General features: G+C 39.7%; 1 protein-coding gene across 1 annotated transcript in view; it reads right to left on the bottom strand.

Moving 5' to 3' along the window:
* HECW1 (HECT, C2 and WW domain containing E3 ubiquitin protein ligase 1) overlaps positions 1-15,438 on the bottom strand; it is a 185,366-nt gene that overhangs the window by 48,936 nt on the left and 120,992 nt on the right. Inside the window, exons 11-14 of the mRNA XM_009274874.2 lie at positions 10,265-10,395; positions 7,230-7,351; positions 4,618-4,803; positions 3,859-3,993 (exon numbers count right to left, since the gene is read on the bottom strand). Coding sequence (XP_009273149.1) covers positions 3,859-3,993; positions 4,618-4,803; positions 7,230-7,351; positions 10,265-10,395 — 574 coding nt within the window. The remainder of the gene's footprint in view (positions 1-3,858; positions 3,994-4,617; positions 4,804-7,229; positions 7,352-10,264; positions 10,396-15,438) is intronic.

Below are 15,438 nucleotides of genomic sequence, written 5' to 3'. Positions count from 1 at the left end.
CCATCATTAGGCATCGCTAATGCTGTGTTTGGATCATGGTCTGTACACATTTACACCTCTAAACAATTTTTCTCTGGCAACACAACAGGAAAATTCCCAGCTGTCTAATTAACTTCCATTTTGCTAACACTCCTCTTTCCAATCTTTTTGCTAATATAACACAATTGGTTGCTCCAGTACAGTGTTTAATCACAATTGCCTTGTCTACTTTGACTTTCTAATTGAATCATTTAATTTAGATTAGCACATTATTCTCTAATTAAAAAAAAAAAAAAAGAGTGACCCCTCTAATTATTTAGTGACCTGGTTCATCTAGTGCAGGGTAATCTGAGAGATTTATAGCAGGGTTTAACAGCTTTGCAATTGATACTGGGACGTTGCAACCAGAGTGGAGAGTCCAAACTATCGCAGGAGCCTCTCGATGATACAATACCCTTTTCCTGGGTTTTATATCACTGCTGGATTTGAGATGCTCCTGCCTGTTTGAATCCTGCTACTCGCTTGTTGTGGTTTGGGTCAGTGAGGAGGATTTATATATGGCTATATTCCAGTACCTCCTCTGCTTTTCTTGCTAACCAGAAACTCCTGCCTCTCCATCATGGATGTCTGCTTATTTCTTCTTTTTGTCTTTAAAATCTCTACCCTGTAATCATACATGCTGATTTCCCTTGCAGACGGAAAGTCCCTTAGAGGGAATGGAAAGTGCTTCTGACCTGTTCTGTTTATAGCAGTGGCAGAAGGAAATGGAGCACGTAGTGACCTCTGTTCTTTTAGTTACTGATGGCCAGTACAGCTACCTAAACTTTTCTTTCAAAAATCAGGTAACCAAGAGTAGCATCAACCACCTTTTTCCTGTAAAAGATTGATACCCTTAAAGAAGTGCTTACTAAAGAATCTGTAGCATTTTTGTCAAATTTATATATAATACCCTTTAATATCAAGAATCTACTCAGGTGGACATTAAAAGTTTTTACAGAGGTCCTTCATTTAGGAGACTACTTCAACATGAAGAAAAGCATAAATATTACAGATTAATTTGTGAAATGGATGCTTTCTTTCTTGGAAGAGGGAAATGGAATACTATTATACGCACAGATAATTTTTTTTAAAAACACAGCCCACCATATAGAGATTAAGGGAAAAAGGGCAGTTTTAATCTCCGCTTGGCCTGTTAATAGTTGGGGTAGGCCTTGAGCAAAAGAACTTGGAAGGAACAGCCAGCCTTCTATAGAAGCTGTGCAATTGCTATTTCTATTCTCTACTGAGAATGAATTTTAAATGTCATAAAGCAAACTGTCATATTTGAGAAAGCATATTTTTATGTTCCAATTTCATTAGGGAGTTTCAAAAGTTCATTTGAAATACTAAAATCAATTCTTTATTAGTTTTCCAAGGTATTTTGTTCAACACCACAGATTGTAAGGCAGGAATAAAGGCCACATTTTGATGAGCCAAAAGGATTTAGAAGATTCATGGATGTTATGGAAGGGAGGGCAGGAGATCACCATTTTTACTTCAACGCCACAGCCTATTCACTGCACTGCCCCAGGCCAGGGAGCTCGGAAACTTGTTGGTGACTAAGACAAAACTGGCTTTTACACTATGTTTTGGCCTGAAAGTATGAAGAAATGGAGACCCAATGCCAAATCATTAGTTCCTATGGTTAACTATTCTCACTGAATTTCCACCCTGCCTTATTTTGATTAAATTGGTTTGGCTTTTACTAGCAAAACTTAGTTCTTGTAATGCCTAGATTGAACAGATCTTTCTATTATTTTTCTAAGAATTCCAGACATTACATTTGCTTTTTTGTCTGCTGTTGAGTACTGAGATCACAATTTCTTAGAACCATAATCATTTCTTTATGGTGACTCAGCTAAGAGCCATTGCTGAGTGTGTGAAGCTGGGGTATTTCTTTTTTCCCACTTCGGGCTCATCTGCCTATGATTTTTGTCTGCTCTTTCCTCAACTGATCACTCAGTGTCACAAAGTCCCTGGGAAGTCCACATGACACACTCTGGCAACTTGTTTTGGCACTTGGGCAGGATGTCAGGTATGTGCGCTGAGGCAGGGGTAGAGTTTTTCCTCTCATTACCCTGGCTCTTTTCTATACCCTCTCTGGCACCCACAAGCAATCACGACTGAAGCTACACTGTTCTGCTCTCCTTCAGGCTTGTTTGACACCTGTACATAATGTTCAAAACTGGTGGTTGTCTTCCTTGGTCCTTCATGCCGTCCTGGTGACAGATTCCAGAGGCCGCACCACCTGCTCAGCAAAGAAACCAGCTGGACTGCAGACAGCTGACACATGGCCAGGACAAAGCCCCAAGTGTGTCCCTACAGATATGATTTATAGGACAAAAGCACATCCAAATATACTTGGAAGAAATGGCATGGAACATGCTGCTCTTAATAAATGGGCTGAGTTGCAAAGGGTTGAATCTTTTCCTTGTAAATGGTGGGCTTTTAGGCACCGATCCAAAGTCCTTGAAATCAATGGGAGTCCTTCCAGTGGAGAAGCAGATACTTCCAGAGGGAAAGCTACTGACTATGACAAGGGTGCAGAAGCATTGTGGGACCCGGGCCACCAAGACTGTGAGATGAAGGTGCCAGCACTGATGGCTCCCGAGACAGAAGGTCCCGTTTCGTTGGCTGATCATGCTGAATCAGTGGCCTCAATGAACAGTTTACAGTTTCCCCAGAGAATCATTACTCAAAAGTATTCAATGCTTTTCGCTCCCTTCCCTGTACTTGATTTTTTGGGTTTATTGCAAATTGTTCTTTGCCACCCTTGCCAGCACTTGCAAAACCAAGTGTATTTTTTGGGCTATGTCATCTGAGTTGCTCAGTGGTGTTTCTGTCCCTGACACAGTGAATTTGTAAGCAAGCCCCAGGCAAGCATGGGCCCAAATATGAATCATCTGCTAAGTTAGTGGGAAGATATGATTGAAACAGATCCATTGATACACTTCTATCTTCATAAAATATGTTGCCGTATTCACCGAAGATGGGGAAAACCTACCCAAGCTACTCATGCCTGGTCTGCCTTTGGTCCCGAAGTACTGACCTCACACCCTAGTCAGCTCCTGATCCCAACCCCATTTGGCAGTGGGAGGTGTTCAGACTGGTCCTGCTGCAATAAATTTTAATGTTAATTTCACAAGCATTTCTCTGGATGTTTTTTCTAGAAGAGGAAGATCCTTTGGCCATAATTCACCTCTACGCCTATTCAGCTTCAATCTTTACAAATCTTAAACTGTATGGATTTGCTACATGAAGAATCTGATTGCTTTTTCCTCCTTAAATCCACAATACAAACCCATTATTTATGCTTCTATCAACCCTGCCCATGGCCCTCAGTAATAAAAATCATCCCCATGAAACACAGGAAAGATGTTTAGTGTGATTGAAAGCTAGGGAAGCAAACCTCAACATACAATACTATGCTACTGCTAGGGAGTATATATTTTCAGAGCACAGCATCACAGTGGGGAATGAAGAAACATATGAGGCTGCTGAAGTATCAGGCTATAAAAATAATGAATGACTGGACTTTACTAAAGCAAGACTAGGATGTCAAATATGGACTCTTCTTTTAAAATCTGTTTTGTCATCACTTCACTTTGGTTATTTAGTTTTACTTGTTTATTATTTTATTCTGAAAACGGTCAAAATATAAACCTTCATTACCTGCAAGCTCCGAGATAAACCCTTCAGAAAGAAAAAAATCCCTTATTTCCTTTGGAAGATAAAAATCCACAAGACAGTCTGTTTAAATGCATTTCAAAGATAAGAAGTGCTTTGAATTCTACACAAGATTGCTGTCAAAAGTAACTGTATTGATACTAGCACCGTTACCTCTCCAGCACTGTAGCTACGAAGTCGCTGAAGATGTTGCCTGTGAGTCAGGTGATTAGGGAGACGACCATTCTGCAGCGGGATCCTGGGATCTATGAAAGTGGTAGCACGGCTATTGTGGTCAACGAAGAAAGACTGAAACACACAGGAACAACATTTTTTTTGTAAGAAGACTGCCAACACTGTGATGGCATTGTGGGATCATAAAGTGAAAACCACTGGCAATTGTGTGTCAGAAATACCCTGTTTGGGTACAGTCCATGGAAGATATCTGCAAACAACAGGACTTTCTTAGTTGAAGCTAGAATAGCTCCTGGAAAATACCTGAAGCTACATAGGTCAAAATCATGTGTAATGGCCATGAAGTAAACAAGACAGAAGAGAATAAAATTACTAGGGAAAACTGCTTTAGCCTATTTGGTGGTTCCAGAAGTCACTCAGCAAAGCTTCACTGGAGGCAGAGACACTAAGCCAAATTTTGCAGTCATGACAGATCTAAACTCTGGCTTAAACTTTTTTGTTAGTCCAATGCTGCCTTGGCTATGGTGTGATATTCCACAGAAAGCTAGAGGGTCACCACTATGCTTCGAAACATTTGTTCCTGAAGTTTTTTTCTGCTTCTAAAATAACTCTGCTTGCTGCTTGTATTGTTTAAACCAAACCTTCACCGATTTTGAGTCAGGAAGGAAGGAACCTTTAGTAATCATGTAGCCTGATGTGCTGTGTTAAGCAAGTGATTAATTTTGTTGGCACTCTTACCTTGCCCTGCTGGTCAGTTTTTATCTCCCAGCCACGAGGAAGCTCCAGTCGGGTATCAGCAAACATGTTGATAAAATTTACCAGGTCTCTGTTGTGCTGATAGCGCTCAAAATTACGAGCATCTCTACGGATCTTCAGAATCATATGCTTCAAGCAGGTACTGTTAGTGAAGACTCGATAGGCACTCTATGAGATGGAAAACAGAAGAGAGGAAAACCAGTTCTGATGCCAAAACAACACGTCTACATCTAAGCTTGCTACCTTATTTATGGTCACTTTAGAGCCACTGGACAGAAACAGACACTTTCAATTGTCTATTTTTGGAAAATATGAATCATTTCCTGGAACTGAATATTTGTTTCTGCAATGACTACAAAGCATGTCAGATGGAGACGTTTTCGTGAGTCTGATGAACTCCACCCCTCAGGCAGCTAGTTGTATCTCACAACGGGCATTAAATACACCTCTTAGAGGAACATGCCCTGATGCAGTTCTGAGTGAGTTAGTGCTGGTCTGGTTCCAGAACAGGGGCCAAAGTGAACTATATTTGTTGCCACAGTGTATTCAATGATAGAGCACCACAAAATAGACTTGTGGCGACAACATTTTCTCATCCACAGGCTACTCTTGAGACCTTTTACTTCAGGGAAAAAGCTCCTGTAGACAGGGTAGGAAACTTTACGAAAATCTGCAACCCTTCTGAGCATTTCACTAGAGAGAAAGTGAGTGCATTGGTTCTGCCGGTCAGCCCAAGCAATTTAATTACTCACTAGAGTAATAAAGGATCACTGGAGGCCTCGTGTCTCCAGTGAAGTGAGCCCCAGTGTGCACACCTGTAATCTGTCCAGAAAATCTGACCCAACAGCTTTGAATTCTTAATTTCAGTGTACTTTTCATGCATTTTAACCACTACAATGCAATAAAACATTTACAAGTATTATCTTTATTATGTAAGGATTTATCGCGGTGGTAGTGCTGAGAAGAGAATACTCCCTGCAGCACAGGGTCCCTAATTATGGCGAGGGCTGGTAAATGTTACAAAATCACAGAGATATGATCTCTGCCCGGAAGATGTGACCTGGTTATAACCCAGGAAATCTTCGTGGTCACAAATTGCTAAGATCCCAGCCTACTCCATCACAGAAGTTGTATTCTGAGCATCTCTTAGCTGCACTAGGGAAACAAAAAAATATATTCTAGTTTTATCCCTCCATGGGAATAAAATATCTGAAAAATGAGAGCCTTCTCTTTTTAATTCTAACTGCTAGATAATATTTTCCAATCCCAAACTTCATTGGCATAATTAATAGCTTGAAATTTTAATAGGGGCTTGTGGCTAAAATATTACACCTGTGTTAAGCCAAAAGTTATGTGGGCCATTATTTCTGTACAAATGGATTCTGTATGACCATTTGACAGATGTTTCAATAGATTATTCTGGCTCTCATATTAGAGACAACTTTATAAGCTCAAACTGAAGGCCTCTCTTGGCTTTTTTTATTTCAGTAAGAAATAAAATTGGGATTCAGTCTCGTGAGCTGTTCCTTACACCACTATGCAATCAGTTGCTCATTTTGCAAACAGCTATGCCGAATGAAAAGAATATTGCTCCCAGCTATAAATCATCATATATCACCCTGTCAATGGAAGAAATTACATGCACTCCATAGCCTAGTTCAGGTAATGTCAGATGAGTTAATATATCTCTTCCGCTGCAGGATTTCATGGGCAATAATCTCTGGCAGATGCTTGGAGATGGACAGCTGGCTTCAACCTACAAAGCACCACAGCCAAAGCTTGATGTCTGGAGTTAGCTAAAGACCTGTGCTGAGGCAATTCCTGAAGTGTTTTAATTTCTTTTCCTTTCAAAAAGAAAGGTTATCCCTACCCAGAAATGGATGACTTTCCAAATATTCAGAAGTGATGTGTAGATGCCTAGCGGAACTACATTCAAGATACGGAAAACTAGGACTGCATCTCCCTGTGAGATTTCCCTATCTGCTTCCTCCTGGTTGACCTATTGTTACATTTTTTCCACTCCACACCATATTTTCAAGAAAACATGCAGATTTATTGCATTAATGAAAAAAAAAAAGTTATTTGAATTTTGAAAATTTGTTTTCATTCTTTTTTTTTTCCAAAATAGCTACACTGACTCAAGTCAGTATTTCTTTCACTGCATTATGCCCACCTGCTTCTTGGGAGTGCAAATTGCATGAGTTAATAATTTTTTCCCCTCTGTTTCCCTGAGACTTGGTGGTATCTGAGTAAGATTTCTCAGGAACATGGCTTGAAAGGCAACAACCTCGTTCTCTGCAGCAACAGACAACAGAATCAACCAAGCCGAAACCAAGGGTTCCTGCTTATTCTGGAAGGGTAACATTAATGAGCTTCTCTGTACCAGGGAATTCCTTGTGTGAGGCAGAATCCCAGCAAGAGCCTCCTTGGAGCAGCTTGCCTGTACTGTCCCCAACCTGGTCTGGTGCTCAGAAAGGACAACTGAGCCCCGAGTCACGCAATTCACATTCACTATGCGTTCTCCCCTAAGGCCTGGGGCACAGCATTTGGATTCAGAAATCAGTAGTGTGAGAGCACAAATCATCATTACTCACATAGTTTGCATGCAGCACAGTGAAGAACTCAGGATTGGTGATGAACTTCACAGCTGGAGACTGCAGCAACAAGGTGATTTTTTGAGAATTCACAGGAGAAAGGGAACCTTCCCTCCTAATCTCTGGACAAAAAAAAAGCAGCAAAATCTTATTAACGCAGCGGCAAGCGCAGCCTATTATTTAACCTTTAATGAACGGCTGCAAAAGTGATGGTATAAAAAAGTCACCATCCTGCCCAACGCACCTACCTTTGCGTTTCCAAGACAAGCCTGCTGGCAAACCAGTAGATGTTCTCCTTATGGTTAGTGGTGCATTGCTTAGAGTAGCAGGGCAGGAGCTGGATGCTTTTCTGTACTGTATGTTATAAAACTCTGTGTCGTTACCTGCTGCTGTCTCTACATATCAATGTGACCACAACAGTTTTTACCAGCTGATGGTTTGGTTCAATACCATCACCCAGGTCCTGACTGGTTCCCCCCGCTGCTGATTTTAGAGGGATCTGATTTCCCAATCCAGCCCAAGGGGTTCACCAGCACAAAGCATTTGGTAGCAAGACTGGGTTAAGAAAGCCCCCTGCTTGGCCACTCACATCCATGTTGGTGCTGCAAAGCATTGCCCTTTACTTGTAATTGCATTATTTTTGGCAAGCCCGTGGTTTTGGGGACTTGTACGGTAAAGAAAACACAAACAGACACAAAGGGATTATTTTTAATCTGTATCAATTCATGAAGCACAGGAGCAGAACCGAGCATTTGAGAATGTAAACTTTGTAGAGGTGGGAACCTCCTTGACCTTCTACAGCCACCAGAAAAGCGCTTCCTACCATGGAATTATGGTTTGAGTGTGCAGTTCTGGCGTTTTCAAATACAAGCCAACTTTTATTTGCAGTCCAAGGAAATTGGATGCAGACGTCATCAACAGAATAAATATAGCTACCCACTTTTTTCTTATCAACTATCACTTTTTTTTTCTTCCTGCTAGACACATCGTATTATTCTCTCCACTTAAAACTGCAGACTGGATCCACTGCTGGAGCTAAATTGATTTATATTGGCTTAGAATCTGGATTAATGTGCCTAAATTGTATTCCTTCTAACATTTTTCATTTAAATTAAAAGGCAAATAGCAAATGTATCATACTGCAGCTTTCTCTTTTTCTAGTGTGGTTTGCATCACCTTTGATTTTTTAATTCTTGGCATTTTATACAATATTGACTTTTTCTCCAAAAAGCAAAGCAATGATCTATAGCAGAAACCATTTCCTAATCACTTAAGATGACACATATTATACTCATCAGCTCTTCGGGGTTAAAAGAAAAAAAGTGAATGTTACATAATAAACTGACCTAAATATTTACTGGTAGCAATTCCTATTCAATTACTATTTTATTACATAGGCTATGATACAAAATGATTATACATATTACCAGTAACGACTACATTACTTACAATTTAAATACTAATAATACAATGTGTACCTCATTTCCATTTCAGCTGCTAACAGAGAGGACTGCGTTCTCCCTATAATATCCAGTGTAGGTAAAAGGCTCCCATAAATTGCGATACAAAGGATTGCAAAGGACCCTTGAATATCAAACATTCTTGGTCAAAATTGATTTTCAAGCTAAAAAGACCTAATGGATCAGGAAAACAAACAGGCAAAATCGAATATTTTTCTAAACTTATTAAGAAAAAAGTAAGTCCACTATTTCTCTGTGTAATTCTTCCTATTCAACATGGAACATTAAGAAAATCCAAGCAGACGTTGTGTTGGTTCTTCCCCTTTGCCAGTGCTATTTACAGAGGGATGGCAACAGGATGGCAAGAAGTCAGATTTACTTCCAGCAGACAACACAGAACACAACATTAGGTGGAGATGAGAATGATCCAAAGGAAGAGAACTGGCTGTTCATTTTGGTGGTGCAAGTTCTCAAACAAAGCAGATAGTTATTTTTGCATGTCCACGAGTTGTGTAGTGGGCACTAGTCTGATTGCTGGTGTTTCTTACCCAAAACAAACACTTAGGCTATGGTTTCACAAATGTTTTAAGAAAATATGAGTATGACTACTACCAAAAAGAGAAGAACAGCTCCCTGCCATCCCATCCTGCCCTGGGTACATATTCTCTTCTCAAACAAAGCAGATAGTTATTTTTGCATGTCCACGAGTTGTGTAGTGGGCACTAGTCTGATTGCTGGTGTTTCTTACCCAAAACAAACACTTAGGGCTTTGGTTTTGGAATTTTTTAAGTAAATAAAAATTATGATTATTACTAAAAGAGAAGAACAGCTCCCTGCCATCCCATCCTGCCCTGGGTACACATTCTCCTCTTCTCCTTTGTAGTGACACTCATTCTTGTCTGGTTATCTAATGAGCCAGATGAAAGAACCAATCTGGCTGCGAACAACATTAAGTACAAGAAACAAGGTTATTTTTCAGACAGATCAGTTCTCTGCTCTGGTTGGGGTGCTGTCACATGAGTTAGTGATGAGCAAAAAGACAGCTGTGCCTCCTTCAGTGGCAGCCCACACTTAGATCAGCTCATAGCTATCACAAAACTGCAGCTTTAAAAACACAAGTATTTCATGCTCGATGCCAGGGCCACTGCAGGTGTGACCACATGGGCAAATGTGGCAGCACAGAAGCCATGCCCAGAAAGAATAAACTGCAATGCCCCAAGATCAAAATCACACTGCAGCAAAAATAAGACAGCGTCATTTTTGCAGCTACTAAGCTGAATAAAAACCAGATGCCTTTTCCATTTTAATTTCAAATAGCCCTTTACTAAAGTAAAAACGCTTTGTCTGTCTTAGTAGGTGTTAAAAAAAGAACGGAGACCCTTTGTATCTAGCTTTGTACCTGCAGTTTCAGGTCTAAAACCTGTAGCTTCAAGTCTAAATCTCTCTTCTTTTAATTAGCTTTTGCACCCTGGTATAATGAAGTTCCAGTCCCCTGTGGAAATGCAGATTTCCCCAGAAATGAATGCAATCAGTGAGTAGCACTGAACATGCCACTCAGCCTTTTTTTCCCCATACCTGAGCTCGGCTGGGAAGGCTCTGCCTCAGAGTCACTTCCTCCTCCGGTGGGAACTCTCTCCACCCTGTTGTTTACTACAGCATCGTCTTCAGTCCGCTCTGTTGCAATAGTTCGCTGGATATTTTGGTATCTACATACATTCAGAGAAAGGAACAACATACTTTAGTTAACAGAAGAGCTTTCTGGTGCTTTCTACCTTAACAATCAGCACTGTTTTGGAACGATTCCAATACTTCTATCTTCAGCATACGTCAGAATAAGAGCACGCCCAACTCTTTTCCTTCAACTGATGCATCTACTCACACTTGGGCCAACCATTACTCTGCAAATACGGCATTTTGCACTGACTAAAAGATAGGTAGAGGGTGCAAAGCAAGAAAGACTCAAAGGTCAAATTTAGACAGGTATTTAGGCTACAGGTCGCTACTAGGCTTCCCTTTAAAACATCTGGACGTCTGGAACCTAAACTACTGGTGGATCATGGTTCCCCCTCTCATTTAGTCTTATGGTAGCATAACCAATGAAGTAAGGATCAATCCTGTCATGCACTGAGTACCCTTCAGTCTTTCTTATTACAATATTGGATGCACAGACTCAACCCTAAAAAGGTAAAGGCTATTAAGAGTGTTCACAAAGTGTCTATTATGGTACTGCATGGCCAGCAGTTGGGAACACTTCAATTTTGGTAGGCAATATGGAATGTAAACTAGTAGGTAGTGTGATCTCAAAGAGCTACAATCTAATTGATATGACAGCCACAGAAAAGTAGAATAGGAGGTAACACGTGAGCTGAGTGAACAGCGCGAGGATGCAAGTGTTACGTCCATTTTTGGAAATCAGTGGGACTGAGCATTTAGCTTGGGTGGTGACTAGTTGTAGAACAAGGAAGAGGAAACAACATAGAGATAAGCAAACAACAGTGAGGAGGATGACAGAAGAAAATTCTGAATAAAAACCTGCGAATGCCTATAGGGTTTTCCCTATAATGTCATTTCCATACTAATCATGGAACTAATTGCCACATAAGTTGGTATCAATGGGACTGATCATGGTCTTCGGGATAAGCCCAATCCTAAATACTTTACCAGATCAGGAACAAAGTATATATCTGGCTGTGGGAATAACTTGGAGTGTTTTGAATTCGCACTACGCAAAACAAATTCTAGTTAACTTATTGACTCACATAGACAGATGAATAAGATGAGAGATCAAGATGTCTTTGGTTCTACTGGCAAGCTATGAATGTCTTATATATTGAATAAGAAAATATATTTTATATACAGAGAGAGAAAGAAAAAGAAAGGACAAGGAGAAAGAGAAAGAAAGAAGCAGAAAGAAAGAAAAGGAAAGAAAGAAAATAGGCTCTCTTAATTATTTGAATTAGCTTTTACTCCACCCCAATATTTTTAATCCTTATTTCTGGATTGCATTTCCACATGTATATAAACCAGGATGGCCTTACTGCCTGCATTTAATCTGATCCAGCATTGTTCGTCTCTCATTTTCCTGACTTACACTCTTTTTTCTCTCCTCAGCTCAAGTTCTGACTTACAAATTTTACTCACTTTCTCTCTCTCTATTTGTTAATGCACACTTTACTCCAAATTAGAAGTTAGTCAGGAGTTAGTTCCTCAAAGTGACACAGGATCATTAAAGACAAGCAGTTAGGATTTGGCTTTTGCATCTCTCAAAAGTCATCATCTCCAGTAGCTCACTGCAACCCAATCTTGGGCAGAAGGGCTGGAGATAATTAAGAAAAATAATTAAAGTTTTAATAGATTTATGCTAAACTGTCACAGTACTATGTGTCCCCCAGTACTCAAAATAATTTCAAACTACATTTAGTGTATATTTTGACAGCTCAATAAACAGCATCTTTAGAAGTTTTTTAAAAAATTGGGTATTCTGTGTTTAAGTAAACGTCCATCTTTACAAGGAAATTCTGATAGCAGGTTTTGCAACAGCATGAGTTTACTGCAGTTTTAAACCCTGTTTCAGACCCACATTTTACGTTTTTATTCACTTGACTGCAGGCAATTGAATGAACTTTCCATTCCAGTACTGAAGGAGTTTTACAACACTCACATGCAACAGAAAGGGGGGAAAGAGAAAAAAAAAAAGTAGTTCATATAATCAAGGGATATAAGCACACATATAAAAAAGTCTTGTAGCTTCAATTTAAATAGATGGTAGAAAATCCCTATTGGCAAACCTTAAAGAGTAACACTAGCTGTATGCCAACAAAAGGCTACACTTTTCTTTTGGGTCTCAATACTATAAAATCATCTTATATAAATACCAGAAAATGCCAAAGTAATTAGAGAAGACATTGAAAGTGCAAAAGTTATAGGAATGCCTCTGGAAATTTCAGTCTCCTTTCAAAGTGATTTGTCCAAGAAATGGAGGTTTAGAAATACCACACTGTGGCTGTCTTAACTATTACGGTTGTAATTTCTTATGCTACTTACTACCTTTTAAATTAGTGCAAAGACAAGTCTAGATATACATATGCTACAAAGCATCTTTCCAACAGAGCTTGAACAACAAGGGCTGTTATCTGCTTTGCTAACAATTAAGCAAGTCAGGTAGTATTGTAGAAAACGAGCAAGAGTCTTTAAAATAAGAAGTATGGATGTCTGTCTGGAGTTTGCCCAACACCTGGCTTCCAGTTTTGCATTCCCTGTATCCTCAAGTGGCTAGTACAGCTAATGGGAAGCTTGGAGCACAGAAGGAAAGCAGGACTAGGCTCAATCACAGCTATAGGGTTCTTTTCATGCTGAATTTCCAAAGCTTTGTGGTTTTGGCTGGGCTGGAAATACCAAGCTTCCTTATAATATTTCGGTCTTTCCATTCCCTTCCACAAATGAAACCAGGAAGCTGAAAAGTGAGAAGATTGGTTTAAAAAGAAATGTCGCCAAGTTTTTTCAGACTGCTAAGTGATTTTGAGTCCAAATTTTGTTTGAGGTTAGAGCAAAAGTTCAGGCTGCTGCTAATTCTATCAGCAAGGTCTATGTTTGCTGTTGCCTCACCTAAAATGATTCTCAGGTGTTTGCTGAAGAACATTTCAAGTAATGAAGTTCGAAATACCACATAACAGTATTTCTAAAATGACTGCTTAAAACAAAGCCTGATCCTCCACAGTGCTGATGATAACCATTTATGAAAAGTGGTTTTCCTCACAATCCTGAAATCTAGAGACATGAAATATTTTAAATTAGCTTTAGGACAACAATAATTTTAAAACTTATAACAGCAGGTTGAAAAATACAGAAGTGACTTGCCACTGGACAAACGCTCAGAGATTTGGTATGAATCTCTTTTACTAGAATCTTAGGAAATGTTCCCAAACTTGGGAACAATAGGATACCTCCGTATTCAACTTCTCCAATCAATAGAGATCTTTGGCAGAGAGTAGAGAATGATCAGTTTTTTTCCTCCGTCCCAAGAAGCCATGACAGTTCATGTTTAATAAGTTGCAAAGTGCTTAGTCTCCAATGGGACTCAGGTAAGGAGAGATATGCCACTGCTGAAAACCCTTTATACTTCTCACTTTGTAATTGGATATGTGAATACCAAAAATAGGGAGATTCAAAGAATGTCAGTCCTGTTAACTGTCAATTCCCAACCCAAACCAGTGATAATCAAGTCATAACCAAGAAAGCCAGGCAGTCTACATGAAAACATGGAATAATAAAGTTTGAAGCAAGGTCGTCACAAAGACAATGCCTATCCTTCAGTTTCTGCTGAGATAGCTGGTTTAATGATTAATCTGCGTTAACTAACAGAATGGTAAATTGCTACGCAGACTCTCACAAGCACTTATTCCTTTCCTGGTAGTGCTGCACTTACATGAGTTTAATCTCAAAAAAAGAAAAAAAAAGAAAAAAAAGAAAAAAATAAAAAAAAGAAAGAGAGGGGAGCGAGGGGAGCGAGGGGAGCGAGGGGAGCGAGGGGAGCGAGGGGAGCGAGGGGAGCGAGGGGAGCGAGGGGAGCGAGGGGAGCGAGGAAGAAAAAAGGAAAAAAGGAAAGAAAAAAAAAGAAAAGAAGGAAAAAAAAAAGCTGATCTATGTCCACAACAGAGCTTTCTGTGGCAGATAACTTGCTAAGTGGCAGCCAAACAGTCTGAGCTTTGACATGGCCCAAATCCCTCTTAAAGACAAATGCTAAACGGCAGAGAAGTCATGTAAGTCCCTTGAAATAATCTACATTAAACATTCACTTTCTTTAGGTTTGGGGTTTTTTTTTTTTTTTTAATATTAACGTGGTAGCTTGACACATTCTGAGGAAAGCTATAATGAAAACAGGCACCGAGCAGGTTCTTTCACCTCTGCAAGACATAACACATTTATGAAATGCCATCCAAAATAATGAATTTTGGCGAAAAAATGGAGAAATTCTTCAAGAGTGTATTGATGGTGTCAACTTATGTTGCAAAACAACCACTTTAAGAAGGCTGGTGTGCTCTCCACAAGTTACAGTAACTTTCTAGTCGTTATCATTCAGGGCCCAGTTCTCTTTACACAGAGTAACTCCCAAACTATTCTGCACTCTGAAAAGAGTACTTTAAAACTCTGCATCCTTCTCTCAGCTGCAGATCCTTCTCTTAGCACAGAAAAAAAGACCAAAAAACTTTTGTGGCATTTTGCATGCTATGATTAGAATATAATTTCAGTTTTGCATGTCTTTTTCTAGAAACCGTATCATTACAGTAAGCAGGGAATTAAAAAAACCCCTTTTCTGAAGTAAAAAGGGAGGATTTTGACCAACTGTTTATTTTTTCTCTTTCCTCTTAAATTCAGTCCCAAAAGCAAGCATGAGAAGGAAATGATACACAAATCTATGTGTGGAGTAGTCAAACAAAGGGAAAATGTGCACCATGTTAAGAGATATCTCAGCCAGCTCAGAATGAACTGACAGATTTACAGGGCCCAGTGCAACACTAAGCAGATCTGTCTACGTCTAGAAATGTGTACAGTCCTATTAGAGCAGTGCTCTGCCCTGGAAAAGGAGACAGACCTTTCAACAGGCCTAATTAGCTTGAGTAGAAATGCCACACTGATATGGCAACACTATTTCAATAACAGTCAGCTCAGAAACCTCTGCGGTGTAGCACTAGATGCCAGCCCATTGATACCGCTCTTACAGTTAAATAGCAAAAGTGACTCCATCTTTT

The sequence above is a fragment of the Aptenodytes forsteri genome, unplaced genomic scaffold (genome assembly GCF_000699145.1).
Source record: "Aptenodytes forsteri isolate BGI_AS27 unplaced genomic scaffold, ASM69914v1 Scaffold282, whole genome shotgun sequence".
NCBI classification, from domain to species: domain Eukaryota; kingdom Metazoa; phylum Chordata; class Aves; order Sphenisciformes; family Spheniscidae; genus Aptenodytes; species Aptenodytes forsteri.
The sequence above is the reverse complement of the archived record's forward strand: the minus strand, read 5'-3'. Positions and strand labels throughout refer to the sequence as shown.